Below are 21,035 nucleotides of genomic sequence, written 5' to 3'. Positions count from 1 at the left end.
TCACCAACCCAGCGACAACTGCGTTGAGAGGACTACTGGCAAACCAGCAACACCAGTCCTAACCTGACATTTTCAACCTGTGTGAATAACTGTGATTATAAACATGCAATGGACAGAACAGGAAATGTAATCACTATGGGAAAGTAGTAAGCAGTTAGAAAAAATAGTTTAACTCTCAGACAAAAATATGCAAATGTATCACACAATTCAAGTTTCATAATGCACAAAATCAGCTCATCTTCCTTCCTTTCTTAGGGTAGTATCAGAAGGCTGGTTGGCACCCACCCACACCTATGTCGCCAAGACAACAAGAACACTTTCATCCCGCAGGAACGCTTGCACTATTCCAACAGTAGATGGAATAGTTCACAAAATTAACATAAAATCATTTCAGAAAGAACATAAATGCTGAAAGATTCAGCAAAGTACCGGCTGTAATTGCCATCTGTCATTAACACGTATGGTTTAGGAAAGGCATATTATATAAAAGCCAGAGAGGTGGGGGAGAGGAACACGAACAGCAGAGTAACTCAGTAACTCAAGCTTGTGTAAATATGAGGGCTGATCTGCCATGATGAATCCACAGCACATGCACAGCTAAAAATCACAAACCTGGTAGTTTGACTTGGGTCCGATAGCCAGACCAGAGTCCTTTATTTATGCCATTTCTCACATCCCAAAGATCTCTCACTCTGCAATGGCAGATGTCCCTTTTTGGGCAGCCAAAAATGGCAGATGCTCCAATGTGGAATCTACCGTCCCCACAGCCAGCTAAATCCACTCTCCCTCCTCAGAGTTCACTTCAACCAGCAGTATTTTCTATGGACACAATGTGTTATTGCTAACTCCTAACTGGTGTTAAGTGTACAAACAACTTCTGTCACGATGACTCTTTTAAACCAAGATGACACCAATATTTTCAGCCCTCAGTTGTTTAAGAATCCAGTGACACAATTTGACTTGCATCTCCCCAGAGTCACCTGTCAGTCAAATACCATAGAAGAAATTTAGCCAAGAACAAGATGAGTAAGCTGTTGCCATTTTGTTTAGCAAGGGAAGATGGAAAACAAGTACTTACTGAAACACAAAAAGAGAAGCTTCAGTAGTTGACAAGACAGTACTGCAAAGGACAGTAAGGCAGGGCACATGAACACCCAAAGCACATCACAAACATTGAAGGGTGGAAGGAAATAGTCACATCCACCACCACCAGCCACTTTGTCCTGCTAATGCTGCGCATCTCCCTCTCAACAAGCAGATCTGGAAACTAACACAGGTTCCCCAGGTGGCAAGCTCAGGACAACAAATGCTGTCCATCACCTCAGTTCAAAAGCCAGAGATGACAAGACCCCATTCAAAACTAACCTGTGAGTAGAAGGTTGAAGCTGTACGTGGGCTGCGAACAAAATCCATAAAGAAGGCCCCATCCTGAAGGCATCAGAGGAAGTAGGCCCATTAATGGCAACAGCAACAGGAACAAGGAGTCGAAGAAAAGCAAATACAAGGTTGTGCAAGTATGAAATGACCACAGAGAGAAAGTATGAGGAGAATGCAAATCCCAAACAGACCCAGAATGTCAGATGCAGCAGAGTGCAGCGCATCAGGAGTTACTCACACGCATACCCTTACTTTCTCTCTCTGTAACAAGACATTGCTCTTCCTTAGCACAAATGCTTTTCCAAAGTTTTGAAAACCACACTGATCAGAAGCCAATTGAAACTACAGCCTTCCCTCCACCCTTCAGGAGAAAGACTTGAGCTCTAAAGTACGCGGGTTTCCATCCCAAATGCAAAGCTGAATAGTGATACAGAAACCTGCAGAACTGTATGTGTAATGACAAATATCCAAAGGAGGCCAGCTTTTTTCCTAGTCTGTCAGTCATTCAAATGATTAAAAGGGAGAGGCAAAGAAGCTCTTTTCAGGAAGCACGCTCTTCCTCTCAAATGCAGGTCTGGTATGGTGCAAAGGGAAGAAAAATTCATCACAAAGATCTTTCCAGTGTTGTGTTTAATACTTCATGAAAAATTAAACAGACACTGCCTGTGCTATGTTCCCCACCTACTTGCAAACCCTGGATGAATTTATCCCCGGCTGCTATTCAAAGATGTGTCAAGATTCTCTTATCACATAAGACAATGCAGTAGAACTCAACTAGATTTTCCTTCCCTATTTGCAATTCTTTATTCTGTTCCCTAGGCAAAATATTTTGTCTAGCCTGCAGTTAAGATGATGCTTTCCCTGATACGTACACATAAAACATTTTCTGGAAAGAATCAATGCCAGGGTTAGATGGCTGGCAATTTATGCAGTGCAGAAGCAAAGCCAAGCATAAGGGCAAAGACTTTCCAAACAGATTATGCATCAAGTTAACTCACTGTGTTAAAATCATACTGTATTGCCCAGTAACTGGCTAAAGTGACTTGTCAATTCTACTCTGAAACAGAGTAAAGGTGGAGCCGGTGGCTCAGTTTTGCTTTGGAATAACTCCAGCACTGAATAGCACCCTAGAAAAGCGCTTGCTCCCTTGGCTGCTGACAGAGCACACAGCTGTGACAATTTGTCAGTACATTGGCTGCAAGTCTCCAGAGAGCCAATAGACATACCCATGCTGGTGAGCCCTAAAGGAGTTGTGTTGTCCTGGAAACATGAGGCAAACACTTGCTGATGTTTCCAAGCAAGCACAAAGTTGCCTGATAAGGCTACCTGTCCACCAGCACCTTCCCAACATGTGTGAGCCATCAATTTGGAAATCCCAACTGCTTCTCTCCCAGTCTCTATGTGTAAATATTTATAGAAGTGTTTACCACTGTAGTGAGAAAGGCTTCCAATTGATAAGGCACTCTTCCAGATTCTCCAGTTTGCCCTCCAGAGAGGTTTTTGAATATAGTTACTTTTAAAATTACGCAAGATCTCATTTGCTTATTAGCATTTGCTGTAGCACAAAGTCTGCTACTTTGTTTCCAACACACCAGTGTGCCATTCCTAAAGAAGCCAATTTTGCCTTTTTCTCTCTGCCACGCAGAAAAACCAGACAGAATATTCTTCTGTCCTGAGTCCTATGTGGAATTTTCACCAGTTTTACTGGTAGAAAGAGGTACTTACAATTTCTGTATTTAAAGAGGGAAGTTTGAAGAAGTTGATTTTTCAAAATGGTAGAAGAGGAAAGTACAAAGCCTGAATAATGATCTGGAAGTTTGTAAACATGCCTCACGCCAATTTCTGCAACTACTTTTTCCAAGCCTAGCATGACCTGCTCCTGAATCTCATCTGTGTTTTGGAAACACTCTCATTGTACAAACAGGTGTCTATTTCTAAGATGACTGCAGTTACTCTATCACTTCAAGTAGCAATATCCAGGTCTCCAGAATAACACAACACTTGTCCCTGGTGGTGGCAGAAAAGGGTGGATGTCAAAACGCTAGATGCTAAAATACTAAAAGAGATGGTTCATAGTGGGGAATCTGAGAACTTTTTCTTTGCAATACTTCAACTGTTAAACCCAAAGACAGATCACACTTAAATGTTGTATTTTTGTTGAGTTTCTTGTTACTTCTGCTGAAAGACCTTCATGCTAGAATACAGAAAAATAGTCAAATATTTCTGGTTGGACTTCGAGGTGGAGTTTCAGGCCTCCTGGTGCTCAAAGGGCAGTTGACAGGAAGGCTGAGGAATAGCACAGTCTTTTCTTTAAGTGTCTGAAGACAGCTCCAGGAAGACAGTTTTCTCCAGCCTGGAGTCCAGCCAGTGAAGGAATGACTTTAAATCACTACTCAGGAACACATCCTCTCCTCTAAGCAGATGCAAGTGACTGGAGTTCCTGCTGTTAAAATTCCACTGAAGCTTCCTTCACACAGTCACAGCCTAGAGCTTGATTTTGCTCTTAAAGACAGCCTTCACATAGATGCAGACAGCACTGTACTACTAAATCTAAAAATCAAACCCTGACTGAAATGAAATGTGCTACTGGAAAAGGAAATGGACTAATTAACAAATACCACTTAAATTAGCAAAACACTCTGAGATAGCATCCCAGGGATTTCGTCTCATTGTCGGTGTTAAAAGAGTTGAAGGATGGTTGTGCCCCAGCCTCTTCTTATGCCCTTGCACACCAAGGCTTAAGGGCATCCCTGGTACAGGACCAGTCCTTGCTGGATTAGAGAGGAAGATGTGGTATGATGTAGCCATGTGCTTAGAGAAATATATTCTGTTATTTGATCAATTCTTCTGTAAAAATAGTAGCTAAAGAAAGACCAGAAAGTCTTTACCTTACGAGGGCTGTCCATATAGGTGGGTGTGATAGCAATGCTCCCACTCTCTGATGGCTGCCCAGAGCTCTTCCCAGAAAGCATGGCTGCTTGCTGCTCCCCCAGTGTCCTAAAACAAAAGGAAGGAATACAGAGTTTGTTCAAAGATACTCTGTGTCAGCTTCCACCTGAAGGCAACTGTTGCAGAGGGGTACTACTGTATTTTCAGATATTTGCCTTCCCACACTCTGAAGCAGAGAGTCAATGCTGTGTTCTGTAAGTACTTTTTACCTCACATAAACAACATGGACCCTTGAACTTACTCAGTTTTATTATGCATGTGTAATACTACCTTATAATGAAAAAAATGTTAAAATCTCTTACATATTTAACAGCAACAGTGTTTTAAATTACGTTTACAGCATATCTGTTACTAGTACTCTGCATTTCTTTGAACCATTGTAGAGCAATACTGAAAAAGAACCTCAGAAGTTTCACAAGTATTTTAATAGATGTTATCAGTGCAAACAAGCTATTTTCTTTTGGCTCTATTTGTTACCTAAGGTTTATACTGAGACCACTCAACTGGTGTGGTGTACTTGTGTACACTTATGTCCCAGTTAAGCTCCTCTTATGTGGATACAACTGTACTGGCAAATCACAAACAGATGACAAATCTGATGCGTAATGGACTGAGATGCTACTTAGAAAGATGCTCCTTCTAAATTACTGGACATTCACTTCTCTAGTCTCCATGTTCCTTTCTAATCTTTGGTATTCATTCTATTAATGGAAACATAATACAAGGAAGTCACTAGAAAAGCCCAGTATTTCCCCAGCCCTGCCACAAGGCTCCTAATGAAGCAGGATCCCACATCCCTTTTTTCAAGGCAAAGTTCCCCAAATCTGCTTTAGCCAGCCGAGGTGGAACACGTAGGAAGGATGTTCTAGTGCTCTTCACACAGCCTAGTTGTAAAGACTCACTTCTGACTGGCTTCCATCTGTAGCAGAGCTGAGAGTGCTGAGGTTCCTTTCTTCCCAATGGGAGGCCCAGACTGCTCCAGAGAGTGGGTGGGAATTGGACCAGCAATCTGCAAGCCTTTCATGGCAGACCCTTTCTAACAAAATAAAAAATGAAAGTACAGACTTAGTCAAGCTAGGCTTAACTAGTAAGCAAGAACACACCACCTCATGTCAGCAGGGCTTTATTAGTTACACTTTAAAAAGCGAGTTAAACCATAGGTACACAAGAAATGGAACAGCCTAGTGTCTCGTGTGGATGCTATTCTCAAAATAAAATGGATGTTATTTTGGAAAAGGGGCATTTGCTCTGAAATATATTACCCCATTCAGTGTGTGAATTGGTAGAGAATTTGATACCACACTAACCAGTTTCTCATCACCCTCTTGAAACTACTGTTCACCAGGAATTCACCCATATTGTTCTCTTTTCACAATCCTTTTCCTAAGTCTGCAGCACACCGCCAACTCAGCCAGAAGCTACCAGACTACCTCGGAGATCCCTTTTTATCAACCATCTGCATCCCAAGGTGTCCAGGCTAACCATATCTACAGCACAAAGCAATATACATTTGCAAAGAGGTGGCATTAGGCTTGTGGTAAGAGAAGACCAGCTGAGGAAAAAATAGAGCACCAGCAGGGTAAGTAAGGGATGGCTACACTATGCAGAAGAGCTTGGCTTCTCATTGAGTGAGCTAACTGTTCTGATTCTGGTTCCAGCCACAGCAGCATGGGATACCCATTCCAGGTAAATTTAATCAGTTCAAGAATAGCAAGGCGTTAACAAGGCCGTACTATTTGAAATCTGAAATGGTGTGGCAGCCAGCACTGTGCTTTATATATGGATTACCCATGCATACACACACATATAGCCCCCAACTTGCTTGGGATTGTCTCAGGGTCTCTCTGCTAACACTTCATTAGATGGCTTAGATAAAACTCAAACTCAGCTTCTCACCCCACTAAAAGCTGACTCACTCGAATCATTCGATCAGATCGATGGCGTCGACGAATCCGGTTCAAACCCTCCACAAAGCGAATGAATCCATCCAGGAGCTGCCACTCCTCCTCATCAGAACGGGGCTTGTCACCGTACACATCGCAGTGCACTTCTCCTTCCATAATGCGCTTCGTGGCACTGATGCAGGCAGGAAGAAGCAGAAAACGGGTCCTCCAGAATTTCAGTGACTCAATAAGACTGAAGGAACATGAAAGACAGGACAGAGTTCAGCACAGTTTCCTATGAAGGATTTTACAGTAAAATACGTATCTATCTGCTCTAAATTTCAGCAAGTATAGTGACAATCTAATTCTGCTATCCCTGAGTGAGAAAGAGCAGATATGCAATGGAATGGTCAGCAACATGAATATCACTGGGCAATATTAAAAAATTGATATACAGAAGAGAAAACAAGGCTATCTTCAGAGTAATTGTATCATAGAGATACATTTTCTTTTCTGTAAAAGATAGGCTACAAAGGGCTCTCTAAAAATAAGCAAAGAAAAAGGAATTTTAAAGGTACACATTGGAGTAAAAGGCATTTTGATTGAGACCTGAAAAGAAACAAAGATAAAGAAAAGACTGGTTTTCCTGAGAGAAGACATCAAAAAGGCTATGATACTAGTGGAGATATTCCACATTGCTAATAAGAAGCCATGGTCTGCACAGCTTAGGAGTAGGACTACAATCAACCTAAGCTCAGGACTCAAGCAAGCCTCCAGCAGATTCAAACTAAATGGAAGTTTTGAGTCAGATCCAGAAATGAATAAGAAGCCAGGAAAAGCATCTGCGTGGTACAAAATGCTATCATATTTCTTTGCATTTGTAGCAGAGGGGAAAAAAAAAAATAGTTCATGCTGGATTTTGTGATCAAGACTTTGTATGAAAGATCAGATAATGCAACAGCAACGCAGAGTAAGATTCCTACAAGGCAACAGCTTGTAGCACCATACAAGTGAAAGCAGGCCAATTACTCTCCCTGGAGTACTGAGCATTTGTGGGTTGAACTTGTTGAAGAAATTTTAGGTCAAAAAGAAAAAGAGGCAATTAGGACACAGAACAGTCTGGATGGAAAACGAGATCTCACCTGAAATCCTCAGAGCCAGCAGAGCAGATGTACTGATCCAAATAATTCCACTTGTACTCTTCTAGTCTCTCATGGGAAAATTCTACCCAGCAGGAGACAAATTCAGAGTCAGAGTGTGAGGGGCACAAGCTGTAAGTGTAGTTTATCTGAGCAGATTCGTATGGGTACCTAAAGAGAAAACGCAAACGTTAATCTCAGCATCATCAATGGCAATGCTTCTCTTTCTTCTCCTAAAGAGAAAGAAGGTTCTACAGTATGTTCTTTCAAGCAAGTGCAGGCAGCTGGAAAAGAATGTTCATCTGAACATTGATAGCAAACTGCTTAACCAGAGAGATACTCACTTTGGCAGGTATCGAGTCACAGTAATTATTTTGTCTTTTAATGTTACTTTGTGGAAAGTACGGCCCATGCTCAGCCAGTACTGATCTTCTTCCTCAGGTCGATTTCTTGATACAAGACCTAATTGTAAAAAGCAAAACACACCCCCTTTCAACTTACTGCAATAGTCAGAATTTTGTCAACAAACTGTACCTATAGAAAAAGACTCAGTACTGGGCTTCCGAACTCAAGACAAACTAAAAGCCATCTTTCAGGCCACCTTTTTGAGGAACATACGCACAATGAGCCTTTTGTTTCTTACAGTTAAGACTTGCTAGTATCACAACTGAAGAAGGGCATTCACAATTCATACACCACCAATATAGACCTTCTCTAGTCAGGACAACTAGAGAACAGACAGTATGAAGTGTTGAGAAACTGGTGGGTATGATGGTAAAGCTGGGCTCCACTTTCGCTTCCTCTCTGTGCTTCATTCCTGGAACTAACCACTTAAGCTCGACACTTAACCAAAGGAGCCTTGCTGCTCATTCCCAAACCAGTGAATAAGAACCACATCCTATTCATGTGTATTCCCTGCTCTGTGAACAGTGTATCACGCTGACTTGTCTAGAGAATATCCAGAAAAAAAGTCAGAAATCAAACAGTAAGTCAGATTCTCTCAAGGGAATATGATACCTTCTTAACCCACTCCAGTCCTCTGGGGTTTAACCAGGTTTAGCTGACTCATGGTTTCAGGACAATGAAGCTTTACCTGTCTACCTGGGACCTTCACAGCTAATTTAGAGTCAGGAAACTGCTTCTAGATACATACATTTGGGAGCTTTGGGTCTGTTGTCTTCTAGAAATATGCCTGCCCTACGGTCGCCATGTGAATTGTGTTTAACGTGTATTCACCCAAATGGCACTCAAGCCATATTTCATTTGGATTCACCAACATATGAGTGAATATGAGGCCAGTTTCTTATTACAATTCAAAAATCCTGCACCTGTCCCTTCATGGTGCAGCTGAGTTGTTTGTGCTGCCCCAGATCAGGCTCTCTCACAGCAAAGATTTTCATATAACAACAAAAAAAAAAAGAAAGAAAAAAGAACAGAGGGCTTCAATGAGCATCTATGCCCAATTCATAGAGTTTACTGGGATTGGCAGAAGGAGAGAAAGACAAAAGACTGAATTGTCAGTATAAAGTCACTCACCTCGACTGTAAAGGGGACTGCTGCTGAGCGGGGGTGGCACAGTTGTGGCTGGTTTCTGTGGTTTGGATTGCACAATAATTTGATAGCCTTGCATGAGACGCTGACAAATAAACTCCTCAAACACCTGTTGGGCTGTCATCTGCACTCCTTCCTCATCTCTCCTGAACACAAAGGTTAAGGAGACTAGAATAAGGAAGCTGACCACACACACCTATTCTTAGCACTGCGTTTCCTAATTGAGGATTTATGCCTGTGCTGGGCTCTGTGCAAGTGGAGCCCTCTGCCTGTGAAAACCAACCTGCAGGAACAGGAGAGAAAAATGGGTACCTTTCCATTTTAAACAGGTGATGATTAGCTGCCTGGCAATACTTATTAATGCCTTTGAAAGCAGTTTTGCACCTAGTAACAAATTTCCTTACAACAGTTGTTAAACTTCCAATAAATTCACCAATGATCACTTTTACAGCATTTTGCAGAGAATCTCAGTGCAGTTTGTAAATGTTCAGCAGAGCTCAGGACTGCAAGTGTGCAGGCAATACTCCACCCTCTCCCACAGCGGGAAGTCTAAAGCAGAGAGAGACTGAAAGACAGACACATCACTATGCCATCTTATTACAACTACTTCTGCTCTGAAATTCGCCTTCCTGCTATAAAGGGACATTTGACATTTCTTTTAGGTGTTTCTTCATTAATCCTGCTATTTCCTATGTATTTCAATCACCCTGACTAATATTTTTGGTTTGTTCCCATAAAGCAGCAACATGAACAGGTCTTTCTGATGTCTTACAAGTTGTGGAAAATTTGAAGAATATTTAAGAAGCTGAGACAGCTTCAGAAAAAAACCAAACCAGCCCTATAAAAGAATAGTTAGAGATCTCCAAGACAAGCCGAGAAGTTCTATTTATCCCACTAACACTATTTTCCGCCAGGATTCTCTAAACTAAATACCCCTGAAAATGAGGATAAGCATCTTAAACACTGTGCATATACATGCATTTGCTTATTTAGTGTTTCCAAAATACTTGCTAGAAAATAGATTAACAAAGATGATGGCTTGAGGTTTATTGTTTTGATTGAAACACAACAAGAAAAGAGATGTAAAATTTTGTATGCAAACAATTTCTAACATAAAATCCACAGAACACAATACTGTCAGATGGTAACATCAGAAAAGGTGCAAAGTTACCATTGAAAAGAGAAAAATCTAAGTATTCTGCTGCTAACTATGTTAGCAATTCATCTTTCTATTGCACAGCCTCCAAAGTCTTCCTCTTCCATCAACTGCGCCTTAAGCACTTTGAATCAATGCAAGTTACTTTACAGAGAAGGTGCTGGCCAAACCTGTCAATGTCAGCTTCTGGGAGGAGATCATAGCAACCTTCAGTGTAATCGTTCTGCAGGCTCTGACGGTCGGGGAAGTAGTCCGTGGTAAGAGGGAGACATGCCGGAGTAGTGAGAGATTTCCAGTCCACTCCAACTGTACAACAGAAGCCTGGCACTACGGGGGGAGCAGACAGCGTCAGAACTGCCTCGTTGCATCATTGGGGGGGCAGACAATGGGGGCATATATGGTCACCCATGAAAAAAATAGGGTGCAGAGGAAGATGAAAGAAATGTGTGAAAAGGAAGGTTAGAAAGAATGAGGGACAAAAACAGAGTTGGCATAAAGGCAACAGGGACAAAAAGGGGATGGAATGGGAAGGGAAAAGGAAAGTAGGATGGGAAGAAGGGAGGGAGAGAAAGAGACAGAGTTTGTTAAACAATGCAGTGCACATGCTAATTCAATCCCATCATGCAAATGGCATTCAAAGTTAATACATTTAATTTTCTGTTGATTGAAAGCTAGAGCTGACATAGCCACCGCTCTTCCAAAATTACAGCAAGTCAGGTGCAGTTACTCATTATTAATGAAACAGATCAACATTCCAAGTCTGAACAAGAAAATCAGACCAGCTTTGCATCCTAGACAACTGCAGAATCAGCTGGGGATGAGGAGAGAAAGAATGACAGACCAGCCTCTTTCTGGAATAGTACAACAGCAGAAAAGGGAGTATTTCTACAGTTATAAAAACAGAAGACAGATCCAGAGGGGTGGGAAGACCAGAAAAATAGTAACTTGGAAAGCAATCCTTCCCCACACCCTTTCCTAGAGTTATGTTGCAGTTTTGAGATTACACAGATCTAAAACTAGACATTAAAAAGCAAAAGCTAAGTTATACCAAATCATCAGGTCACTACTGCACTACATTCTAACCTGCCTCAAACGATCTATATCAAGGCACATGGCCTACTACTAATTCTTAACTTCTTGTCATAGAGATCTTACAGACAGAAAGTTATTTTACTATAAAAATGTTAACATTGATGGCAGGAACACTGCACAAGAATAATACAGGACAGACTGCTATAAAGAAAATGTTTTCTTCAACAGTCACACACTTGTTTCTGTATTAGATGAAGACAGATATTTCTCAGTAAATGGTCCCAAATTCAGAAACTGACTGTACTACTTCGGCTTCAATTAGCTGGTGCCAAGCAAACTTTTCTTATTGAGAGGCAGATAAGAGTTCAGCAGCTTTAGCTTTTTACATAATAGTGTCTGATTAGGAAAGAATTTCAGATGTAATATGACAACCAGTTTCACATATTCTTAAGAGATACAGAACTGCAATCACAGTGAGACACACAGTCCAGAGATCCTGCAAATTACTGCAGGGCAAAATAAACTACTGCCAAAAGCCAAGCATGCTCCTCAGTTTCTTGCCTACCACCTCCTGATGCCTCTATATATTTGTACATGCCCTTTCCCTCCCTATCTTCCCACCTATGCAAACTCTTTTCCAAACCTTTCTCCTGCTTACTTGGATCCGGAGAGTTAGAGACAGCATCTTCCAAAGAATCCTTGTTCTGAGTTTTGAGGTTCATCCCTACAAGAAAGAAGTATGTATTTTATTTTAAGCAATTATGCACTTCACTTTCATTTTAAAATAAAATTTAATGAAAAGCATGCAAACATTTTAAGAATATGGCATTTCTCCCCTTGGAAAGAACTCAGGGTTCTGCACAGCAGAAAAATACACAAAGCCAACTAATGAGGGGAAAAAAAAAAAGGCATCTTGGATGAAATTCGAACATCTCATTAGAAGTGTTCAGTAGCTAAAAACCAAGCAAAAACAACCTCCCCAAAACAGTGAAACACATCTTGAAAAGTAGATGCCATAAAAAAGCAAGTAACAAAAAAGAGCACCTGTAATCATTTAGCCTGCTAATCTCAAGGTCTCGGCAGCTAAGTACTTTTAAATACATTCAGTACCCAAAACCAGAATATTTTTTATCAGTTTTCTCATTTTATGAACAAGGGGTAGGTTAAGAGGACAAATTTCATAACACACAGGAGCAGCATTAAAGGAAATTGTAACAGACGTTCACCTGGTGGGAGAAGAGAACCCATATATAAGATTCTAATTATCTAGGATTCTAAAGAGTCTAAGTAATTTACGAAAATTATGATACAGATTTACTGCTAATTCCAACATTTTTAGGCATAAACTACCAGTAAACATTTCGCCTCTCTGCCAGGAGTGGGGAGGAAACAAAACAGTTGATCTTGATTCAGCAAATACAAACTACTTTTTTATCCCATGCCAGGCTAAAAATTTGAAAAGTATTAATTAAGCCTTCAGTGCCCCTAAATAGGTCCAGTATTTTAATTACAGACTGTTTAAAACCACCATGTTCTGAAAAGGCAGCAACTTCCATTATGTTTCAACCTGTAAGACATACCTTGGTCCACACTTCAATAAGAAAGAATAGTAAGGAAGTTTTTATTCATTGTGAAAGGAGATAAAATGATAGCTATTGAAGAGATGCTCAGCTTTTGAGCAAAATTCAGTTTATTCAGTTTATACTAACCTAAATAAAGACTAATAAGGAACTTAAGGCTAATGAAAATTTAATGAAAATAAGTTTTGATTGGGACTTAAGATACTATGATTTTTCTCACTGCCAAATGGATTCATTCTAAGCAGTCTATTAACCTGGAAAACAGACACTAAAACTATGGCTCAGTGAACACTAAGCCAACATGATGGTGTGGTACCCCTTGACCAGTTCTTCCTAGTCCCCATTTCACATCTGTCTGCTCTATTTGCATCAATATTTGTGTAGCTACAGTGAAACAATCCATACAGCAAAGAAAATCCCCAGTTACTCTTCATTTGGATCAGCTCCCTGAGCTGGTTCACCATGTAGCTGTATAAACAGCTGCTGTGGCACATGAGAGCAAACGAGAAGCTAAGACAACAAGAAAAATTGCTGGTTTAAAAGGCATTTATCAAAATACAAATTTCAGGAAGCCTCCAAACATTTAAAAGGAGCCATTTTTATAAAACTAGCTTATATAGATTTATCCAGGAAATTAATATCAACATCATAGCTCTTACTCTAAATAGCATTTACTAACAGAAAGGATGGTTATCTGCTTCCATGATGATGCCAGTAAAATAGTAGAGGAGCTGGCTCAAACTGGCATCCATCTTTCACCAACTCCGCTGATGCCACCTGCCATCTAGTTAGGGAACTGCAACAACATTTATTCGCTCTATCATCTACCATCTGCTGGACAATAGAGACAACATACTGAATGGCAATGTAAATAGATGGAGTAATTTTTCACTGTGAAGCCCATGTTGCAGCAAAACATGCTGTGGGCAACAGAGAAGAACCAGACTCACTCAGAAATCGTATTTTTGGAAATTAAAAAAAAAAAGAGAACTGTTTCATTTCATATTTCACAGGTGACTCAAACCTTAAGGGAGAAACAGAAGTCAAATCACTGAGCCACAGTGTGGCAGCTACAGATGGCTGAGGGCGTTTAGTCAGGGAAAGTGCTCATAACGACTTTCACAAAAAAAGACACAGATTAACTTCCACCGCATACATGATTTATATCCAATCTGCAGACACAAAAGAATTCTATAAAATGCAAGCACGTTTATTGCCAGGATATGCTCTGCATCTACGTTGTGCAAATTGTATCCAGCAGCTGAAATGCAGTTTAGCAATTGCAAGAACAAAGTCTATCTGGAAGGCAGAAAGAAAAAAAAGTAAAGCAAGAAAATGAAATGTCTTCAGATGAAATTCACAGAAGGAAACAACAGAACAAAATCACTTTTAATGCGACTACATGAACACAAGACAAGAGAGACACAAGAAAATTAAGTCTGCTAACTTCTTTATGACTCTTCAAGGTATGAACATAGGGGAAAACATAACTGTTTCCATCCAAATGTAATTCAGAAGGGTGATTTTTTTTTTTAAATAATCTTTAAATTGGTTTTGAAAAAAAAGAACAGAAGTCTTGAATGCTATTGTCCAAAAGATAATTTTTTTTTTCCATGTGCCTATCCAAAAAGCACATCCATAAAAATCAGAAGGTAGGTTGCAAGAAAACAGACAACACAACAAAATGTTTAGTGTTTTGACAGATCACTCGAAGTTGGAAACTGCTCTTCCATTATTGATTCTTTCTATTTCGTAATGCCTGGCCCACCCACCACCTTCCATGACTTCCATGACCAGGGCCTTCTCTTCTCCACTCCATGCTCTATCACTGCTCTGTTACCTGCTCCATTGCTGCCAGCCAGACCATTAGAGTACTCTTCTGTTCCGCTGAAGCTCAGGAAAGAGGCACTGTCACCTGGATGCCGAGAGCTGATATGTCTGGAGAAAACCAAAATAGCCTGTATTATGCAAACTTTCTTCACTCATGCCATTTTAACAAGAGCTGATACAACAAATAACAAGTAATCAGCCTGCCATCTCAGCTGAGCCAGTGGTGAAACCATGCTCTTCGTGATGTTTGCAAAGATGGTAACAATCACAAAAGCAGCACAGAGAAGGCTGCAACAATAGTTCGTATCTGTCCATACTGTGTTCTTTGCCTCTAGCAATAACCAATGCACTACCTGTGCAGGACAGTGGAGAACCAGCTACTCACATACTTCCCAGGACAGAAATAAAATTTAGCTAGTTATTTACAGATCTGATTTCATGGTCTACAAAGCTAATATTCCAGACTGTGCAAATTGCTTTGGACAAGTATGTCATCCACAGAGACGACAAAGAGATCCAGAAAAATAATTATCAGGAATAAGACACAAGAGAGTGATGTTAATGACAAGATACTTTAGCACACTAGGATGCACTTATGAAGTAATAAAAAGGCGATAACTTTTTTTAAAGTAGAACTAGGGAACAAAGTTGGTGAGGAAGATGTAATATTAAAATTATGCAACACAGAAAGAGATTAGAGTATTCTAAATAATTAGGCAGCGCAATTTCCTGAAGGACTGCTTGAAGATAGCAGGAGAAAACCCCCTGAAAATTAAAAAGGTAAAGGATACCAGCAGGGTCCTCACTCACCCTGGACATCCAGAAAAAATATGTAACATGAATTTCTATAAGCATGAAAGAGGAAAGAAACACATAGCAGGAGAGATACCAAAGTTAATGATGAAAGAAACAAGCTTTTTAGCAATTCTAAAGATGCCTAAGCTACCAAAATGTTTTTTCTAAACAGCATTCAATAATGAGTGAAAAACATGGACAAAATGTTGTGAATAAAAATATAATCAGATAAAAACCAGGTAAGACAATATCTGGAGACTGGAGAACAACTGTGCAGCTTGAAAAATGGCCTAGGTGAAGTGAACGATCTAATTTCTCTCACCGTAAAAACAGCTTCCCCACAACCACGCCACATCCAGTAACACTGGGATCTTTTTCGCTTCTCAGAGCCAGCAATCAATATAAGCTCCCAACACTGACCAAAGCTTGTTTTTCAAAAGAAAACTAGCTTAGGAACACAGGTACTTTCATTTGCAATCCATCCCTGATGTTTGTCATGGCTGTGTTTCTTACATGGGGAAGACATGGATGGATAGCACTGAAATTGCTCAACAGTTCCTGTGAGGCAAAGCTACGCCCTGTGCTAAAAAATGTTCTATTCTGGGATGAAGATCACAGCTATTAGGATAGTAAGTCAGGAATTAAAGACACAGGCTTTTATAAGGCGATTTTGAACAATTCCATGAATGATGCATTATGTTGCTCGTGCACTGCAAACTCTGTGATAAAATACCACCTTCCCCAAATTAGGGGAGGTAAACCATCTCCTGTCTTGCCAAAAGAGCTTTATATCTCAAAATGAAAGTATATACTGCATATGTGGCACTGGCACAACCTATTATTAAACTTAAAGATCACAACCTCTAACTGCCTTACTGTAGCATATATAAAATTTTAAAGGAAGAGGGATGTTTATGCAAAGTCTACACAGATTCATCCTGAGAACCTCACCTGCCAGTTGCCTCATGGTAAGCCAGCTCCAGCAGCTCCGCAGAGGAATGCGTCAAATCCTGCTGCCCATTGCCCTGCATTTCTGCCATATTCTGACGGGTTTGGTGATGGATCTGGATAGCTTCTCCTGATGGACCTACACAATTACAGTTTGATCATTAATCACCACATCTGCATTGATTCCTCAGCTGCTTGTACCCTCCTTTTGTCAACACCACAGGCAATGCTAACTAATGGAAATTAAGGAAGCATGTTTATGAAATCTTAAAATATTTGAACCTCTGGCATCTTCTCTGAAGACAGCGAAGCAGAATATTCTTTTAAACATTGTGGAGGCCCTCCTTACAAGGCACCAAACAAATATGAGAACAATTCAGCACCTGAAAGTCAACCCAAATTACAGTTATGATTCACTTCCAACAGCCTCCGTCTACTATAAGATTGTTCCACACTACCTGATGCTGCAAGTTTGCCAATAGATGGAAAAATTTTCAAAAAGAGGATCTTGGATTTATCAAGCCTATACACTTAGTTCAGCCTCTGCTACAGTGCAGAGTACTTCAAGACACCAGTGTTCACATTGATTCTCTTGATGTGTTAATGCTTGGACAAGGAAAAAGTAACAGAAATCTAATATGCTATGAAACAGACTTACCCACAGGAAAAGTGTGCATCCAGCGCCTCCTGTTAGATGTAAGTTTCATGGGCATGCGGGATGGAGCAAACGGGTTTATCAGCGCTCGCTGGGGTGTATATCCCCCAGGCCGAATGTGCAGCATGGATTCTGCACTGCCAACATGGAACCTCCCTGGCGCACTGGAGTCACGTTGCTGAGACTCCAGCATGTTCTCAAGGACATCTAGAAAACACAACTTAAAGTCAGCATGAGATCACGCAGAAGCCAAGCAAAAGAGAATTAATTGCTTAGGGATATAAAGATTCTCCAGGGTAACTGGGAATAAGGAGAGCTGAGTTAGTCATAACTATTCAATATAGAACAGAAGTGCAGTTATTTAGAAATAGGAGAGAGAAATAAACCAGATGACTAAGTAGCAATTACTCTGTTCAACAAATGGAAATCCCAAAGAGGAGGAAGGGTCTTATTTACCATTCTATACTGCCAACTAGAACATGTGAAAAACTTCAATTACTCTGACTCTTCCCTCCCCACCAGTCCGATTCAACACACATCCCCATCCAGTTGCACACCTTCGGTGGGTCACAAGACTATCCTTCAAACTAAAGGAGTAACAGAAATACCAAAAAAAAAAAAAGTGGTATTAACTGACAGCAGGGGAAAACATGAAAGGTAAATGTAATGTTAAGTACACTGTGTGATAGCAGTTCCACACCAGTAAACCAAATTCCTGGAACAGGATAAATATGGTATCAGGTGTCATACAGCATGACTTGAAAAAAAAAAACACCATAAAGAGCCTTCAGGGGTAGATTTTTACAGAAGATCAAGCAATTGCAGGAGGAATACGATTTACCTAGAAATGAGTTGGGTTTGTGGAAAATACTGCATATTGTCTGAGAACAAAATTAAATTGGAAGGAAAAGAAAAAGAGGAGACTGTCAGCACTGCTAACACACCAAGATAGCTCAGCAGTACATTGTCAAAAGGAACGATCCAGAAAGTGACTCTTAATAACAACAAATCCCCATAGAGAGAAGTTATAAGCAGGGTCCCCTAGGGCTCACTACTAAGGCCAATTCTCATTTGACAGATTATAGGTGACCTGGATAATAAAAAGTTACTTGTATATGTCCACATTTGCAGGTAGGCACAGGAGAATAGTCAAATATTAAAGAAGGCAGTAGACAAGGGAAAAGAGCAAATCAGTGTCAGGACACTTCTATTTAGAACAAGCCAATAAAAAAAAGCAATGGAATTGGACAACAAAGGTAGAATGCACACCCAGCCATAGCTGGAGCTGTGGAAAAGGTGTACCATGAATGCTAATATAAGCACCATCTCCCCTGTACTGGCCTAGCAGTGGCCAACACAAACTTCCATCTTCTCTCTCCTCTTTCACCACCTCAGGTACTTTCTCATCTGCCTTAGGCTGACCTCTGGTGCTGGTATAGCCCAAAGAGCTGCTGACTTCACACTGGTGCAGATGAGGCCGTGGGATCATCAGGATGTTGGAGATCTTGCCCAGTGAGCTGTCATCAGAAGCCTGGCTCCTCACCTCCTCTGGGGGTAGCGTGCGGCTCTGCAGAGAAGGGCTGCATGAGACGTCATAGGAACTAGAGCTCTTCCTGGTACGACTTTCTCTCTCCCTCACAGACCTGCTGAAAATAAACAGATATGTCCAGTGATATGAAAAGAGATTAATTCCTGGGTTATCAAGGGACTTAAACAGGCCCAAGTCATGTAAGAAACTCAATACTCAATAGGTGAACTCAAGAAGAGTACTACAAGGAAGCTATCACTATTTTTTTACTATGTGGATACTATATACTTTTGTGCATTGTGCAATAGAAGAAAAGAACGCTAAAATGCTTCCAGCACAACAGCTGTGAAAATAGCATGCTCGACTCTTTATGCAATTCTACAGACACCACACCAAGCTGGTAACATAGACGTGGTCTAGAAGATACTAGACCTGAGCCTACAGTGCTAGGAACACATAACTATAGGGAGGTTACTTGGAATTATTAACTACATTAAATTGTACTGGCATCTTTCAGCATGAATTTCTACAAGCTGCTCATATATATTAACAACTGAGTTCACATGCACAGCCTCCTCAGATTTAGGCAATACTACTGAAACAAGAAAAGCAAAAAAAAAAAAAAATTCAAAACAAGTTCATGAATTCCATATTCCTCAAAAAGCACTAAAATTTATAGGTTGTTCAATGAATTAGGCCAGGACCTGAGAATAATTTGCCTTTCTTCTCAGAGGAAACACCAGAGCATATTTGAGAACCTGCAATCAGCTTCTCTTTCTCTTCTCTCATTCAGAAAGGCATCATTTTCAGGGAAGATTCCCCACCACTCTACGTTCAGTACCAGTTACTAAGCAGCGCATCAAACTAATGCTATTTCTACAACTCTGTGCAAGTCTATTGTGCAAGTACTTTCTTACTCAGCTTGCAAAATCTGCTAGGAACTTTGCAAGAGAGAATAGCTTCATTCTACTTCAGACAAAACTAAAGATTTAAGGAAAAAGTATACTTATGCCTTTTCCTAGATCCCACACACTATCTTAGAAGTAAAATACGAGACAACCAGCCATAAATACTAGCTACAGATAAAGCTTTTTGTTCAATTGTAAGCACATGGAGCTTAATTCTCCTTATATTTCTCAAAGTATTTTATGCATCAAAAAATACACTGTAACGTGGCTATTCTAGAACTAGTACTCTCACAAGCTTCTTACCTGAAAGTGGTACAGCGCTGGGCTCTGGAAGGGCCTGGCAGTCTGAACACCTGGGCATCATAGCCATCATAATCTACCTGGATAGGCAGGGCATTCTCAGCATCTTTTGGAGCCCCTAATGCTGAAATAAAAATCATACAGCACTGGAACCTCTTTCAAGAATGTTCAAGATCTTCAAGTTAGAAGTATCCAACTCTCACCACTAAGAAATTCCAAGAGAAATCACAGACAACAGTCTCATGAGCAGAACAGCTGGACCAGCTCAATTATCGAAGCTGGTGCCTCTGAATGAGGGTTGCTGAGACCCTAATATCTTTCCCTCAAATATCCAAGACATTAATTTAACAATCAATATAATAAACGTTCCTTGTATGAACAGATGCCTCAAGTTCCCGTACAAGAGAATTGCACATTTTAAAGCATCTTTGAGATAATGGACAGCCTCACTTTTAGAATGTACACCTTCCTGAAACAAGGTGGTGTTAGAAGAATGCAGGCTTCTCCCACTGTAATTCTGTGGTGACAGCACTGACAACATCCCAAGCCAGTGAACACCCTCCTGTCCTACTCCCACAAACAGTACTACTAGCACACCAGCCTGATACCATCTATTCCTCCAGCCAGATGATAAGCAGCCAGGACAGAAACTCACCCCTCCATATTAATCATTTGCCAAGAAGGCAATTGATATATGCACATTAACATCCTGGATAACGACTATGTAGTTTTGATGGTTTTCTGCAAAAACTGTCCCTTCCCACATCTCATCAGTAGTGTTTTTGCTCAAGTGTCATTGTCTTACTACAGCTGTTTATTAGTTTGGGAGTCAGTGGGATAGATCTTTCCAGAAGAGAATTACTCACAGGCATCTCGGTTATTCTTTGCTTTCTCAGTCAGTGGCTGGAGGGTTCAACAAAGGAAGTGTGAAGTGACCAAAAAAAACAAAAAAGAAAGAGCAAGAGAAAAGACAGAGAAGGGAGACAGTCAGCACATTCTAAGAAAATATCCCCCAGTGTGATCAAGCATCAGGCTTAAAGTTTATACTGCTGTCTCAGTGAAGCAGCCAGACCACTTTAGAAGTATTAAATACAGATACTCGGTCACGAACCTGTGTAAAAAACCACATCTTTGTCAACAACTTTCTTCCTCTCCATGGAGTTCTTTGTTACAGAATGAAACTCTAATTTTTATGGTGGCTAAAGCATTTCTCACCTAGTTTCATCCTAGAAACGAAAGATCTACAAACCAGTCCCCCATTCACAATCCCTACAACAGTCCTTACAGCTTTGCTTTCACGGTCTTTTAACACAGAAACTTGATTACAGCCGTTGGAATACTTGCTAGGAAGATTCTAATGCTTGGCTTAAAGATATCTAACAAGCTAGTAAGAAGAAAAGATAA

The 21,035-nt window shown here is 40.5% G+C and overlaps 1 protein-coding gene across 1 annotated transcript in view; it reads right to left on the bottom strand.

The window, feature by feature from the left end:
• DEPDC5 (DEP domain containing 5, GATOR1 subcomplex subunit) overlaps nt 1-21,035 on the bottom strand; it is a 46,681-nt gene that overhangs the window by 12,223 nt on the left and 13,423 nt on the right. The window contains exons 19-33 of the mRNA XM_059827468.1: nt 20,498-20,534; nt 19,635-19,755; nt 18,318-18,538; nt 16,899-17,102; nt 16,244-16,379; nt 14,508-14,605; nt 11,746-11,811; nt 10,226-10,382; nt 8,885-9,045; nt 7,693-7,810; nt 7,352-7,519; nt 6,243-6,462; nt 5,229-5,362; nt 4,266-4,374; nt 1,366-1,428 (exon numbers count right to left, since the gene is read on the bottom strand). Of these exons, the coding sequence (XP_059683451.1) occupies nt 1,366-1,428; nt 4,266-4,374; nt 5,229-5,362; nt 6,243-6,462; nt 7,352-7,519; nt 7,693-7,810; nt 8,885-9,045; nt 10,226-10,382; nt 11,746-11,811; nt 14,508-14,605; nt 16,244-16,379; nt 16,899-17,102; nt 18,318-18,538; nt 19,635-19,755; nt 20,498-20,534 (2,013 nt within the window). The remainder of the gene's footprint in view (nt 1-1,365; nt 1,429-4,265; nt 4,375-5,228; nt 5,363-6,242; nt 6,463-7,351; nt 7,520-7,692; nt 7,811-8,884; nt 9,046-10,225; nt 10,383-11,745; nt 11,812-14,507; nt 14,606-16,243; nt 16,380-16,898; nt 17,103-18,317; nt 18,539-19,634; nt 19,756-20,497; nt 20,535-21,035) is intronic.

The sequence above is a fragment of the Gavia stellata genome, chromosome 21 (assembly GCF_030936135.1).
Source record: "Gavia stellata isolate bGavSte3 chromosome 21, bGavSte3.hap2, whole genome shotgun sequence".
Lineage (NCBI taxonomy): Eukaryota > Metazoa > Chordata > Aves > Gaviiformes > Gaviidae > Gavia > Gavia stellata.
This window is presented reverse-complemented; position numbering and strand designations above follow the sequence as displayed.